The sequence below is a fragment of the Simochromis diagramma genome, unplaced genomic scaffold (assembly GCF_900408965.1).
Source record: "Simochromis diagramma unplaced genomic scaffold, fSimDia1.1 OVJJ01000386.1, whole genome shotgun sequence".
NCBI classification, from domain to species: Eukaryota; Metazoa; Chordata; class Actinopteri; order Cichliformes; family Cichlidae; genus Simochromis; species Simochromis diagramma.
The window spans coordinates 449,948-464,034 of record NW_024387210.1 but is presented as its reverse complement, the minus strand read 5'-3'; the positions used below and the strand labels follow the sequence as shown (position 1 = coordinate 464,034).

General features: G+C 39.6%; 1 protein-coding gene across 2 annotated transcripts; it reads left to right on the top strand.

The window, feature by feature from the left end:
- Positions 1 to 2,649: 2,649 nt before the first annotated feature.
- On the top strand, positions 2,650 to 10,077 carry LOC120746473 (adhesion G-protein coupled receptor G7-like). 2 transcript variants are annotated; one of them, XM_040051885.1, is made up of 8 exons: positions 2,650 to 2,785; positions 3,396 to 3,544; positions 4,003 to 4,115; positions 4,311 to 4,501; positions 4,998 to 5,150; positions 7,585 to 7,697; positions 7,998 to 8,356; positions 8,670 to 10,077. In XM_040051885.1, exons 4-8 carry the CDS (start codon positions 4,403 to 4,405, stop codon positions 8,789 to 8,791), a joined length of 846 nt encoding a protein of 281 aa, XP_039907819.1. In that variant the 5' UTR covers positions 2,650 to 2,785; positions 3,396 to 3,544; positions 4,003 to 4,115; positions 4,311 to 4,402; the 3' UTR covers positions 8,792 to 10,077. The 2 variants fall into 2 exon arrangements, with proteins under 2 accessions (XP_039907819.1, XP_039907818.1); XM_040051884.1 differs by having other exon boundaries at positions 4,003 to 4,501.
- Positions 10,078 to 14,087: the final 4,010 nt, after the last annotated feature.

Sequence of the window (14,087 nt, the reverse complement as noted above, 5' to 3'; positions counted from 1 at the left end):
CTACACAAAACATTACTACTGCACCAAACCTTACTACTACACAAAACATTACTACTGCACCAAGCATCACTACTGCTACACAAAACATTACTAGTACTACACAAAACATTACTACTGCACCAAGCATCACTACTGCTACACAAAACATTACTACTGCACCAAGCATCACTACTGCTACACAAAACATTACTAGTACTACACAAAACATTACTACTGCACCAAGCATCACTACTGCTACACAAAACATTACTAGTACTACACAAAACATTACTACTGCACCAAGCATCACTACTGCTACACAAAACATTACTACTGCCACACAAAACATTACTACTGCACCAAACCTTACTACTACACAAAACATTACTACTGCACCGAGCATCACTACTGCTACACAAAACATTACTACTGCCACACAAAACATTACTACTGCACCAAGCATCACTACTGCTACACAAAACATTACTAGTACTACACAAAACATTACTACTGCACCAAGCCTTACTACTACACAAAACATTACTACTGCATCAAGCATTACTACTGCTACACAAAACATTACTACTGCACCAAGCATCACTACTGCTACACAAAACATTACTAGTACTACACAAAACATTACTACTGCACCAAGTGCTACTGCTACTACTACACAACACATTGCTACTACTCCAAGCACTACTGCTACTATTACACAAAACATTGCTACTGTACCAAGCATTACAAATACTACACAAAACATTACTATTGCACCGAGCATCACTACTGCTACACAAAACATTACTACTGCACCAATCATCACTACTGCTACACAAAACATTACTAGTACTACACAAAACATTACTACTGCACCAAGCATCACTACTGCTACACAAAACATTACAAGTACTACACAAAACATTACTACTGCACCAAGCCTTACTACTACACAAAACATTACTACTGCATCAAGCATTACTACTGCTACACAAAACATTACTACTGCACCAAGCCTTACTACTACACAAAACATTACTACTGCATCAAGCATTACTACTGCTACACAAAACATTACTACTGCCACACAAAACATTACTACTGCACCAAGCATCACTACTGCTACACAAAACATTACTAGTACTACACAAAACATTACTAGTACTCCAAGCACTACTGCTACTACTACACAAAAAATTACTGCAACTACACAAAACATTACTACTGCACCAAATGTTACTACTATTACACAAAACTTTACTACTTCCCCAACAATTCCTATTACTACATCTAAAACTTACACTACACCTTCTACTTCTACTAGTACTACATCTCCAACTTCAGTTACCCCGCCTACCACCACTGCCCTGAAATGTGATAATGGAGGGGAAACGTAAACGTTGTCTGCCTCTGTCCTGATGAATGGACTGGAGAGACATGCTCAGAAGGTAAGAACAAACAACAAACAAACAAAGAAGATTGAATTTTTTGTTCACTTTTTAGATTTGCAGAAAACAGCAACTATGTGATGCTATTAGCCGCAAGCTGATGCTTTGTGTCAGTAATTTACTTTTATATTTGTTGTTACATTAAAGTTTACATAAATTACATTTTTTCTGTGATATAAAGATGTGGGAAACCATAACCAGATCGTTAACTGAAATAAATAACTAACCAACACTTTGAGCAGTCATTACATGTCCAAACTTAGGATCTTCGGGTCTTTACTTTATTGTGTGATCCAGCTTTTAAACTACAAAAATCCTGTCTCAGTTATAAAACAAAACAAAACAATAAGAGATGGTTATGCAAATGCAATTTTAAAGAACATGCCATTAAAGTCCGCTCAAATGTGATTGGTCAACAGTCAACAGCATTCAGATTGTAAATAATCACTGAAACTCAAATTCTTTCTCTAAACATGGATCATCCATTTTTTTCCACTTTTGTATTTTTATATAAATAACTAATTATATGTTTTTTCTGCCTATATTTTAATACCTTTGTCTTCTTAGTAAATTTCTGCGCAGCCCAACGATTTGAAGGATTCAGGTTCCCCTGTACACCCATTGGTTGGTTCGCATATTCTGATGAAATATGTGAAGTGGGAACAAGTGGCGGTAAAGTCATCCCTTCAGTCCAACATCACTTTGTCAGGTACACCCCAATGTAGTGATGTTTGTCTTTCTATCAACATCCCCACTCAGCTGGAAAACCTCAGGCTTCAACCAGATGCTTGTTCATGAGCGAATCACCAGGTTTCAACACTCTACATATCTTCCAGTGTAACCTGACACTCAGTGATATACAACAAAATGTAAGAACTGTTTTTATTCTTCTGAAGACTTATTACTTGATGGTCTTATACAGTTGCAGCTTGAACTGAGTATTTTATGTAATCCGGTAAAAAGGCAGCAAGACATGCACAGGATTACACATTCATTTAAGGACCACATAAAAAAAAGAAAAAACGTATTTCTTCCACTCAGCTGACCAGTCCAGCTGATTAGAGATGCTGGCAACCAGCACTCAGATTCTGACATCCAACCCAGAAGAGCTGACGGCCGAAAATGTTACAGCAGCGGCTGAGATCGCCAACACAACTGCTGCTGTCTGCAAACGCCACAGAGGTACAAACAGTCAACAAAACTTAAGAAAAAACCCTGCTGTAGCATCAGTAGTTACTGACTGTAGCATCCTGGTTCATGTTTGTGTTGCAGAGTGTCAGAGTGGCAGCAGTAGCAACGGTCAGTCAGCTGCTGAACACCACTGTATCAGATGACACAGAGGAAAACAACACAACTCTGGGGTGAAGTACTAAGAATAAAATATTAATCTATTAACTCATATGACGTCTTCAATTGTGTTTAGCTTAAATTAGCCGCTTTTCCTGGTTTAAAGCAACTATACTCACTAGGTACTTCATTAAATACACATTGATTGTTGCAAGTTGGACTGATGCTCTTTTAACTTCAGAACTGCATAGATTCAAAAATTTGCTGGAAATGTTCCTCAAATTTTGGTCCATATTTCATGATAGCATTGCACAATTGCTAGAGATTTTTTGGTTGCACACCCATAAACCCTTTTTCAGGCTGTTTTCTGTAAACTCGACATTTAAAGAGAACACCCGTTTTAAGCAAATATCCCAGCAGATCATCAGTTTCCAAAATACTCAGACCAGTGCATTTGACACCAAAAAACTACATTCAAAGTCCCAACCTGTCCCCATTCTAATGATCAGTTTGAAATTCAAGATGGTCATCTTGACTATGTCTATATGCATGCATGTACTGAGTCACTGCCATGTGATTTGCTAATTAGATACTTTCATTAATGAGCAATTTTGTAAATGTATCTAACAGACCAGTGAGTGTAAGACAGCCTGTTTTGTGGTTGCTTTTGTTTGTTATGTCCAGGCTGACGGTGACTCTGGACCAGCTCTCAGTGAACCTCAGCCTCAGTCTCAATGCATCTCAATCTCAGGTGGTTCAGCCAAACCTGGTGGTCCAGTCGGCACAGATCCCTGCTGCAAACACTCAGGGAGTCCAGTTCACTTCTCTTAGAGGTCAGTGAGAAACGGTGTTAAAGAAAAGTAATCCTCCAATTTTTTAATTTTTTTCCCCCATTTTACTGCTTTTCATCCCTTACATACAGTTTGGGTCAAATTTGACTAAATTTGACACTAATAAAAATACGCTAATAAAACTTTTAACATTCAAGGCATATCTGTTCAGATAGATATTAGATCCACCGGTGTGCGTCAAGTCAAGAAATATTGTGGTTTTAGGGAATCTTTAAACTGTAAAACTGTGTTGAAGTGGGGACAGTTAACAGAACTGTTTGTGTTCCCCCCACAGTTGTCCAGGTTCTTGCATGGACAGGCACCCACAGGTCTCCTCTCAGAATATCATGATGTAGTGGAACAATTTCAATATTTGTAGCTTTAAGATTAAAGATCCAGTGGTAAGGTTCTGCATTTTTTATTATGTGATCACAAACAGCTCACTTCTTTTGCTGCTACAGGGACATCTGGCAGTTTTGTAGCTGAGAGAATTCAGCTGAACACAATGCAACACAGGTTGTGGTGGAAAACGGTTTCATAGCTGATGCCCTCATTTATGTAAGATTCCCTCAAGGTGAGTTTTCTAGACTTACACAGTCTTACAACAGAACTTGTTAAGATGCTTAAGGTGTCACTAAGAGGTATTTAAGAGAGCTGTTTTAGTTTGTTATTAATAAAAATGGAGCACTTCTATTTCAGACATTGTCAGTTCTTGTTACACCCACACAAAAGTTTACCAACTGCAGTGGATTTCTTTCTCTTATGTCAGGCAAAGGTGTCAGAAGTCGTCAGACAGACTCAAACGTCTCTCTGGGTTTCGTTCTCTATCAGAACGATCGTTTCTTCCGTTCAAAACTCTACATGAGGCGACGGGCCACCATCAGGGTCCTGTCAGCCAGCGTCAGAGGGCAGGAACCCAACATGGTTCCACAACATGTGGAGATGATGTTCAGGCCAAGAGTAAGAAATCCAGCATTTCAAATTAAAGTCAATTTTAATATTTGTTGACCTATTTTAAGTCAGTTTTATCTTCAAGATTTCAGATAATGGTGACCACTGGACAGCTTTTCCTTCAATAACTTGTGATCTCACCTGACAATGTATCATGTTTGACCTTTATCTGCAGGTTTAGGGCACACAGATAGTGAGCAGTGTTTATGGTGTTTTTTATGAGACAGATAAATTAATAAACTTGCAGTAGCTGTAGCAGCTGTGATAATGGTGTAAAAATAGAACAATACCAATATACACATCACAAAGTAAAATATTCATACCTAACTTATGACCAGTTGTGTTTTTATTGTTAAAATGGTTCTGTGTTATTTTCAAAGAACTGCATATGTGCTATAAACTCTAAAAATGTGAAACATACCATCTGCTTTTGAAAGCAAATGGTATGTTTACATGTAAATCAGAGTTGCGGATTTCTGAGTAAGGCTGTGTATTTCTGTTTCAGAACATAAGTGGGACGTCTCTGTACGACTTCTCTTGTGTTTTCTGGAACTACAGTCAGAAGGACTGGAGCACCAGTGGCTGCTCTAAAGGAAACACTTCAGATGGACTCATGAGGTGTTTCTGTAACCACACCACCAACTTTGCTGCTCTCTGGGTGAGGGTCACAACTTTTCAGGGCAATAGATGACGTTACAGTGTTGGGTTGCAAATTTTGAAGCCTATATGATAACCTTCAGATCCAATTAAAACCAAAACACTCAGAAAGATCCTCTGGAAAAGACTAGAATTCTTGGAACAGAGTTTATTAAACAGTGTCATATGAAGAGCAGAACAGTACATTTACAGCAAAAAACACATGGAAAGCAAGCAAAGCAAACCCTGGGGTGTAGGGTCTTAAAGCACAAACAGCAACAACACACAAAATGACAAAAAGGAAAAAAGCAGCAGTCTGGGGCATATCGACCCTCCTCTTACAAAGGATCAGTGACCGCTCCTCCTGTTGTTTGGTAAATTTCCACCCAACAGCAGGAGGAGGAGCAGGAATTTCCGATCAAATCTACAAATGTCAATATTATCTCAATTATTGATACTTTTCTCCAATCCATTGTTAATCATACTTGCACCTTGCTCCTTTCTTTTAATCTTACACTTATGTTACATACCTTTCTGACCCTACCCCATAACTTTTCAAGCACCAGTCTTACATCCATCATTTTGAAATGTGTCCCTTCATCGGTTTTATGGCCAAAGTGATTCCAAAAGTTTGCAAAACGGCAGCTAACAGTTAATCAATTTGACAATTTTGTCAGGTGCACTTGTCAGAAGTAACTGGTATCTATGCTAAGAAAGGGTTTTTCTCATCTTCTGGCGGCTGATGCGAGAAACTGAATCCCAGGTGCATGCCCACCGGGGCCAGGTTTGTTTACCGTATAGGTAATGAAAGGGCTGGACACAACGTGGAGCAAAAAAGATGAGCACGGAGAAAAGGGTCCCAGGTGCATGCTTTAGCAGTGCCAAGTTTAATTAACCCTATGTTTGGACTAGTCACCATTGGCCTTAACACAATCAAAGGTTACTTACTGATCCTAATTACTACATTTTCAAAACAGTATTGAACAACATGTGTTCATACAACAAGTGGCACAAACTTCATTAATATAATTAGAGATAATATTTGACTTAAATATGTGGGTCTTGTGATCTCGAACATGTGATTCCATTATATAAAATACTCCAGTAGAGGTATATATATATAAAAAAAAAAATACCCAGCACGCCCCCCTGCGGGCGGTTTATCCTTCAGCTCGGGTCCTCTACCAGAGGCCTGGGAGCTTGAGGGGCTGCGCAGTATCTTAGCTGTTATATATATATATATATATATATATGTATATATATATATACAGTGTTGGGAAGGTTACTTTTAAAATGTATTCCATTACAGAATACAGAATACATGCCCCAAAATGTATTCTGTAACGTATTCCGTTACGTTACTCAATGACAGTAACGTATTCTGAATACTTTGGATTACTTATATATTATCATGCTTTTTACAACAACGTAGAATGTACTATTGCTGTGTGATTTATTACTATTACTGAAGGTCCGCGACTCCGAACTGTAGTAAAGGGACCTCTGACTAATACGGCGGGGTCCCTGTCGGCTCGTAGCTGAAAAATAGCTTTACTTGTTGTGTGGGTCAACTTTTCTTGCGAGAGACAGAGAGAGGCATTGAAAGGCTGCTCCAACGGAACTTATTGTTTTCGGAGGAAAACACGAACACGGTGTACAGTCGAGTCTTCATAGCTTACTTACAACTGGGCTCGTCAGGCACTCTTCTTGGCTGCAGTGGTTATTATTATATTTACATGCTTCCAGCTCCCGTTTTTCCTCAGTGACAACTCGTACCTTTCCACTCCCCTTTTTCTCCCTCCTCGCGCTCACAGACACATAACGTGTATGGCAGTCCATTCTCCCTGCAACACGGACTACACTGCCCATGATGCTACATTCTTTAGAGCTATGCTTGTAGCATTCTGCCTGTTAGCTTAGCACAACAACAACGAAAAGGCGCTCTCTCACCCAGGAAAACACACAGTCGCAGAGAGAGAGAGAGAGAGCATCGCCCGGTAACCATGGCAACCGTAACACTGCCGCCTGGAACAACAGAACGTAGCTGTCAAACAAAACCCAAACAGTCCTGACCCGCGACAAAATGAAACAGGAAAGTACCGCAGTGTAATCCATTTATTTCAACAAAGTAACTGTATTCTGAATACCACCTTTTTAAACGGTAACTGTAACGGAATACAGTTACTCATATTTTGTATTTTAAATACGTAACGGCGGTACATGTATTCCGTTACTCCCCAAAACTGTATATATATATATATAGTGTATATGAGTATATATGATTACATAGTATATATGTGAGTATATGTCAAGTGTATACAGGTATATATGTCATATATATCATACAAAAAAACCTCAACAACAGCTTGTTAAACCTTGGTCATGACATAGCTCAAAATGTAAATCTAACTCATCGCAGATATTTTATGAGTTTAAATCTGAATCCTATTTTTCAGTCATACAGAGAGAACTACGAGTATGCAGAAGCTCTGGATGTGATCTCCATTGTGGGACTTTCTCTTTCTGTTCTGGGTTTGGTTGTGACGATCATTTATCACATTAAAGAAAAGTAAGTTTGGGTTACTTCACAGATAAGAAATGATGTTTAATTATGCTGCATTAAAATTCTCTCATCACATTTACCAAACACTTCTAGTTGTTATTTAACAAACTGAAACTTTCTTGGATGCAACAAATAGTTATTTTCATTTTACATTAATGCTTTGATTATTTATTTGACCTATAAAGTCTAAAAGTAGTAAAATTGCTGTCTGTCTGTTTTTATATATATATTTTTGTGGTGTTTTTCTTTAAGAAATACCAAAACTTAAAAGATATTAAAACTTCTTTGTTATTTTTCTCTCTGTAGCTTCTTCAGCAAGTCTCATGGGCAGCCAAGTAACTTGAATTCAAAGCTGGCTCTGCTGTGCATCTACCTCAGCCTGCTGGCCTTCATCATCACCTTCCTCTCTGGAGTCCAAAACTCCAGCAGACAGAACGACACTAAGGTGCAGAGTGATGATCGGATCAACAACATCTTGAACTCTGATGAACACATAGAACCAGACCGCGGCTCGTGTACGGCTGTAGCAGCTCTGCTGCACTTCCTCCTGATGGCCACCTTCATGTGGAACAGTGTATACAGCACTCAACTGGTGCTGCTGGTCCGGTCAATGCGCCGCAGCCTGCCAACACACTGGACTCCACTGAGTGTGACTCTGGGATGGGGTAGGACATTCAGAAAGAAAACAAAAATGCCAAATTTGAAATATTTTAGAAGAACTTTAAAGTAGTATAATTAGAAGGAAAAAGTCATAACATTAAGGAATGCAGATACACAGCACTGTGCTAAAATCTTGAGCTTCTTATCATTTATTTTAGTTTAAAACAAAATTAAAATAAAAACTGAACATTTTGCAGTGATACACAGATACATCCGCAAACCCCCGGCACATCATTTTCAGATCACCGCGGTCTTACGCTACTCAGGTTAAATTTCATTTTACTTAAACTGTTGTTTTGATTTGTTGTGTCCTGTTAGGAATGCCAGCGTGTTTCATGGTCATCACACTGGGGGTGAGCTACAGGGTGGACAATCCGCTGGGATATAGACAAGAGGAATTGTGGGTAATCTGTGAAATTCTCCACCCTACAATGACCTAAATTCCCAGTTTGGATTATAGAATAGTTTATATATTGTGAAATTTATGGAAGACCACAAAAGCCACGCGCATCAAAATGAAGAATTCTGTGCTTGAATAATAAATTGTAGAATAAATTCTGCATTTGCAAATTTATTTTTGAATTCCACATTAGAAAACTGATTTTTAAAATGTTTTTTAAAAAATTCATTTCAAAAACCTTTTCCGAATTCCAATTTAAAAAACTTATTTTCAAAATGCTTTTTAAATTCCACTTCTCATTTCAAAATCCATTTCCCTTTCCTGTTCGCTCACGGATTAGCTCAGGGATTTACATTTGCATTAGCAACTGGATTAGCAACTTCATTTTAAAAATCTTGCTGCAATACAAATTAGCCACACCGTGAGATGTAAGGAGCTCTCTGATTGGTTGGACAGACACAGGCTGCCAGCCTGAATTTTTCTTGCTCATAGCTTTGCCCTGCTAAGAGGCGTGTGTGCTTGTACAAAGGCCGTTCAGCCTCGGGATTTACACTCGGCTCGACACGGATATGTGAAGAATGAAGGGACCCTGCAGCGAAACGGAGAGCTGAACCTCTGACTGTGTGCCTCTTTACTCAGTCTGACCACCTGTTGAAGGTAACGTGCTAACATGGCTAATGCTAGCATCACCGCACGTATCCCTGTTATTTTAAGGTCATCTTAGCTTATGAATCTTTTACGTCGCAGCTGTACAAGCTAGCTACGTTTTTTTTACGCTGCTGTGGTCTTCACAAATAAAGCTTGAAGCAGCTCAGACTATTAGCACTGAGCCCTATTACATGTATACAGTGTTAGAGCATTAGAGCTGCGACCTACAGCCTTTAAACTAGCGATTAAAATGCTGACAGTAAACTCGTCAGTCCAGATGTTACCAGATTACTTTATGATACTTAGAATTAAAACAACTAAGACAGGCTGATTAAAATAACAGCTGTCAGTTCTCTCATTCCTTATATCAAAACTGGAGATCACACTACTGATTTCAGTTCATTTAATATGTGAGTGCACAGATTCATTCTCAACTGGACATAAATGATGATCAAAGGTTGTATATATGATGAATTCATCAAATCCCAGCCTCTAACACAGTGCGCTGAATCTTAGCATTTAATGTCCAGTATATTCTAATCAGCACACTTTAAGCATTCACTGCAACTACAGTATCTACACCTCTGTGGCAAATGTGTGGTAAAGATGCAGATCACGACATGTAATTATTAATAAAATATGCATAATGAAAAACACAAGATGAAATTGATTGAGTACAGGGTGGGCCATTTATATGGCTACACCGTAATAAAATGGGAATGGTTGGTGATATTAAAGTCCTGTTTGTGGCACATTAGTATATGTGAAGGGGCAAACTCCTCAAGATGGGTGGTCACCATGGTGGTCATTTAGAAGTCGGCCATCTTGGATACAACTTTTGTTTTTTCAATAGGAAGAGGGCCATGTGACACATCAAACTTATTGGTAATGTCACAAGAAAAACAATGATGTGCTTGGTTTCAACGTAACTTTATTCTTTCATGAGTTATTTACAAGTTTCTCTTTGTTCTAAGCCATTGACATGTCGAAGAGGTTAACACGTGAGGAGTGGATCAAAATTGTGTTGATATCTGTTGAAAGCAGTAACCGGGTCATTGCAGCAGATTTAAATGCAAGACATCCTACGAGACCACCCATCTCCCATGCTACAGTTAGCAAACTGCTTGCTAAGTTTCGTGAAACTGGTTCAGTGTTGGATTTGCCAAAATGTGGACGCAAGAAAACTGTCACTAATAAAGAAACATCAGTGGCTGTCCTAGCTTCATTCAGCAAGAGCCCACAGCGTAGCACTTGCCGCATGTCACTGGAGAGTGGCATTAGTCGGATATTAGCTACTCACAAATGGCACCCTTACAAACTACAGCTACTGCAGCATCTCAACGAGGATGACCCAGATCGGTGCACAGAATTTTCAGAATGGGCAAAACAAAAATTGGAACAGGACCCTCAGTTGATGCACAAGATTTTGTTCAGTGATGAGGCAAACTTTTATGTAATACTTGCTCTTGACGAAGGCTGTCGCACTTTTCTCCTCTCCTCCTCCTCTCCCTTAGCTTCCCTGCTTAGCCTCTTGTGTCCTTGTCTAGGCTCGTGTTTTTTGTATTACTTTTCCCTGGAACACTCTCTCACAGTCTGTTCTCTAAAACCTAAAAGAGGAATTATGGATTTGATCAACTGGTCCTTGAATGCAATTGACACCCTTTTCTCAATGAGAAGTTTGGGCTCGGGTGAGCCTGAGTGCTGAAGATATCTACCTATTAGGAAGCATGATAACAGGGTTCTTGCTGATCGGAGCTGGCTTGGCCCTGACTTATCGAAGAATCAAGAAAGTGGAACCGGCTGTTTAAAACCCCCACAAGGCTGTCCGCTGGGATTGAAACGATGGAACGAGGCGTGAGTTTCTCAAAATGGGCTCATTGAGTGCAGCACGGATAAGATCTTGGAGAAGCTCACTGCGGTCGTGAGTTCTCAGAATCGGCTCTTTGAGCACAAGAATGACAAGAAATTCTCATGAGTTGTTCGCACTAAAGTAAAAACCAGCATTACTACATGTGGATATCCCTTCAGCGCCAGCTGCCGTCTCAAGGCTGGAGCTGAACAAAAACACCCTGATAACGACTGTGTTTAGACTGTTCTTCCCATTCTATGCAAGGCTACCTGGGTTGGCTGGAAGACTGTTTACTTAGCCTGGCAGGGCGAAGGACACTGTCTCAGCTCTAGACACATACACACACACACGCACACAGACATATATACACATGCAGATGTACACTCATCCCCCCTCCCCCCTCCAAACGCCTTTGACGCTTATTCCCCTCCGATGCTGACAATGGATCAAGGAGACCAGCGCTTATGCTGCAGGCCCGGATGCACTGTCTACATTGGCTGTCTCTCACCCTTTACCCACCCCTGTGTCTTCTCATGTGTTTCTTTGGTGTATTAAGAGTTTTTTTTCATGTGCTATGTGCAGAGGTGTTTTTTTTCTGTTCTCAAACTGATCTCCCTGTTGGAGCTCAGTCTGGGGGGAGTTATTTCTTTTCTCCTGATCTTTCCGCATGTTGTGCATTTTCCATTGTTATACCTCTCTGACCTGTCTTCCCCATGTGATGTTTGTGTCATGTATGTATGGTCAGAAGGGTAAGGTCGGCAGCCTTAACCCAATTTCCTTCGGGGTCAACCTTCAGGATCAATAAAGTTTTATTGAATTGAATTGTTTTGAAAATTGAAGTTAACAAACAAAACCTCCGCTATTGGTCTGACACTAACCCACATTGGATGGATCCCTCCAAGACTGTTGGAACAACAAAAGTGATAGTTTGGTGTGGTATATGGGGTACATTCTTCATCAATGGAAACCTCAAGGCCACTGGATATTTGAAATTGCTGCATGATGATGTGTTTCCCTCTTTATGCACTGAAGCTGGCACGTTCCCTGAGTTTTTCCAGCAAGATGATGCACCACCACATTATGGGTGCCAGGTCCGAGCATTCCTAGATGAACAGTTTCCTGGAAAGTGGATTGGTCATCGTGGGCCAGTTGAATGGCCCCAAGGTCTCCCAATCTGACCCCTTAGACTTTTATCTTTGGGGTCATCTGAAGGCAATTGTCTATGGTGTGAAGATAGGAGATGTGCAGCACCTGAAACTACGGATACTGGATGCCTGTGCTGGCATTTCTCCTGCGGTGTTGCTATCAGTGTGTGAAGAGTGGGAGAAGAGGGTTGCATTGACAATCAAACACAATGGGCAGCACATTGACCGCATTTTATAAGTGGTCAGAAACTTGTAAATAACTCATGAAAGAATAAAGTTACGTTGAAACCAAGCACACCCATTGTTTTTTCTTGTGACAATTACCAATAAGTTTGATGTGTCACATGGCCCTCTTCCTATTGAAAAAACAAAAGTTGTATCCAAGATGGCCGACTTTCTAAATGGCCACCATGGTCACCACCCATCTTGAGGAGTTTGCCCCCTCACATATAGTAATGTGCCACAAACAGGACTTTAATATCACCAACCATTCCCATTTTATTACGGTGGCCCACCCTGTACTTTTCTCTGTATGCTCTGTGCTTATAAAGGCCTTGAATTCTGTGATATACACTGTAAATGATGTGAAAATTATTTTCACAGAGGTCTTAAAGTAGTTAAATCACTGCTGATAGCCTGGTTGTTTATAGTATCAATTGTTTTTGTGTCTGTAGGTCTGTTTGATAACAATTTGGACTCCTCTGGGAGATGAGGATACACCCACATCTGTTCCATACCGCAGTCATGGATGGTGTTATGGCTCTGAGTCAGCTTTGGGGCATCAGACACACACACGGGGAAACCAGCACCTGGACTTCATGAAGGAAAAACTGCCTCAGTGATGACTGACTGGCTCTTTCTTCTTTAACACACAATTAAAATCACTCCAAAAGAGTGTAAACCTACTGAGGAAGTCTGTAACTTTTTACACATTTGTACTTTTACTTGTTTTATGAGTTATATTTAAGAAGAGTAAAGTTATTCACATAAAGTTTTTATTCTTTTGTAATATGTACCACAGTCATACTGAAGTTAGAAAAAAATATGTCTACATATCATATAAATATATATATATGTGTGTGTGTGTGTGTGTGTGTGTGTGTGTGTGATCTACAGTATCAAAAGCGGAGCTGAGATCCAACAGAACCAGAACTCTGTACTCTCCATCAAGATATCACTAGATACTCTAAGTAAAGCCGTTTCAGTAGAATGTAATTTACGAAAACCAGCATTTTTATCCAGGAAATAGTCAAGTTGTTCTACTACTATTTTTTCTAAAATCTTTGATACAAAGGGCAATTTGGATATTGGCCTATAACTGTTAGGAAGAGATGGATCCAGGTGGGGTTTCTTTAATATTGGTTCAACAACAGCTTGTTTAAAGAATCTGGGAACTGAGCCAGTATAGAGAGAAATATTTATCACTTCCACAATACAGGGGCTAATGGAATTAAACACGCTAATGAAAAGTGAGGCAGGTAGGACATCAAGAGGCTTGAAGTCTGTTTCATATGACAAAATAGGACTCTGATGTCCTGTAATGTGTAAAAGAGGACCAAGTATCAGAGCAAATTGTAAGTTTAATACTGAGAAGATGAAGGAGAGATATTTGACCTGATGGCAGTGACGTTATTTGTGAAATTGATTAATTGTCTTAATTGTATTAAATTGGAATTCGAAAATGGATTTTGAAA

Coding starts and splice junctions, on each gene's coding strand:
- LOC120746473 (XM_040051884.1), top strand. CDS start 4,304: ATGTCAGGCAAAGGTGTCAGAAGTCGTCAGACAGACTCAAACGTCTCT. Junction 5,151..7,584: donor CCAACTTTGCTGCTCTCTGG/GTGAGGGTCACA, acceptor CCTATTTTTCAG/TCATACAGAGAGAACTACGA. Junction 7,698..7,997: donor ATTTATCACATTAAAGAAAA/GTAAGTTTGGGT, acceptor TTCTCTCTGTAG/CTTCTTCAGCAAGTCTCATG.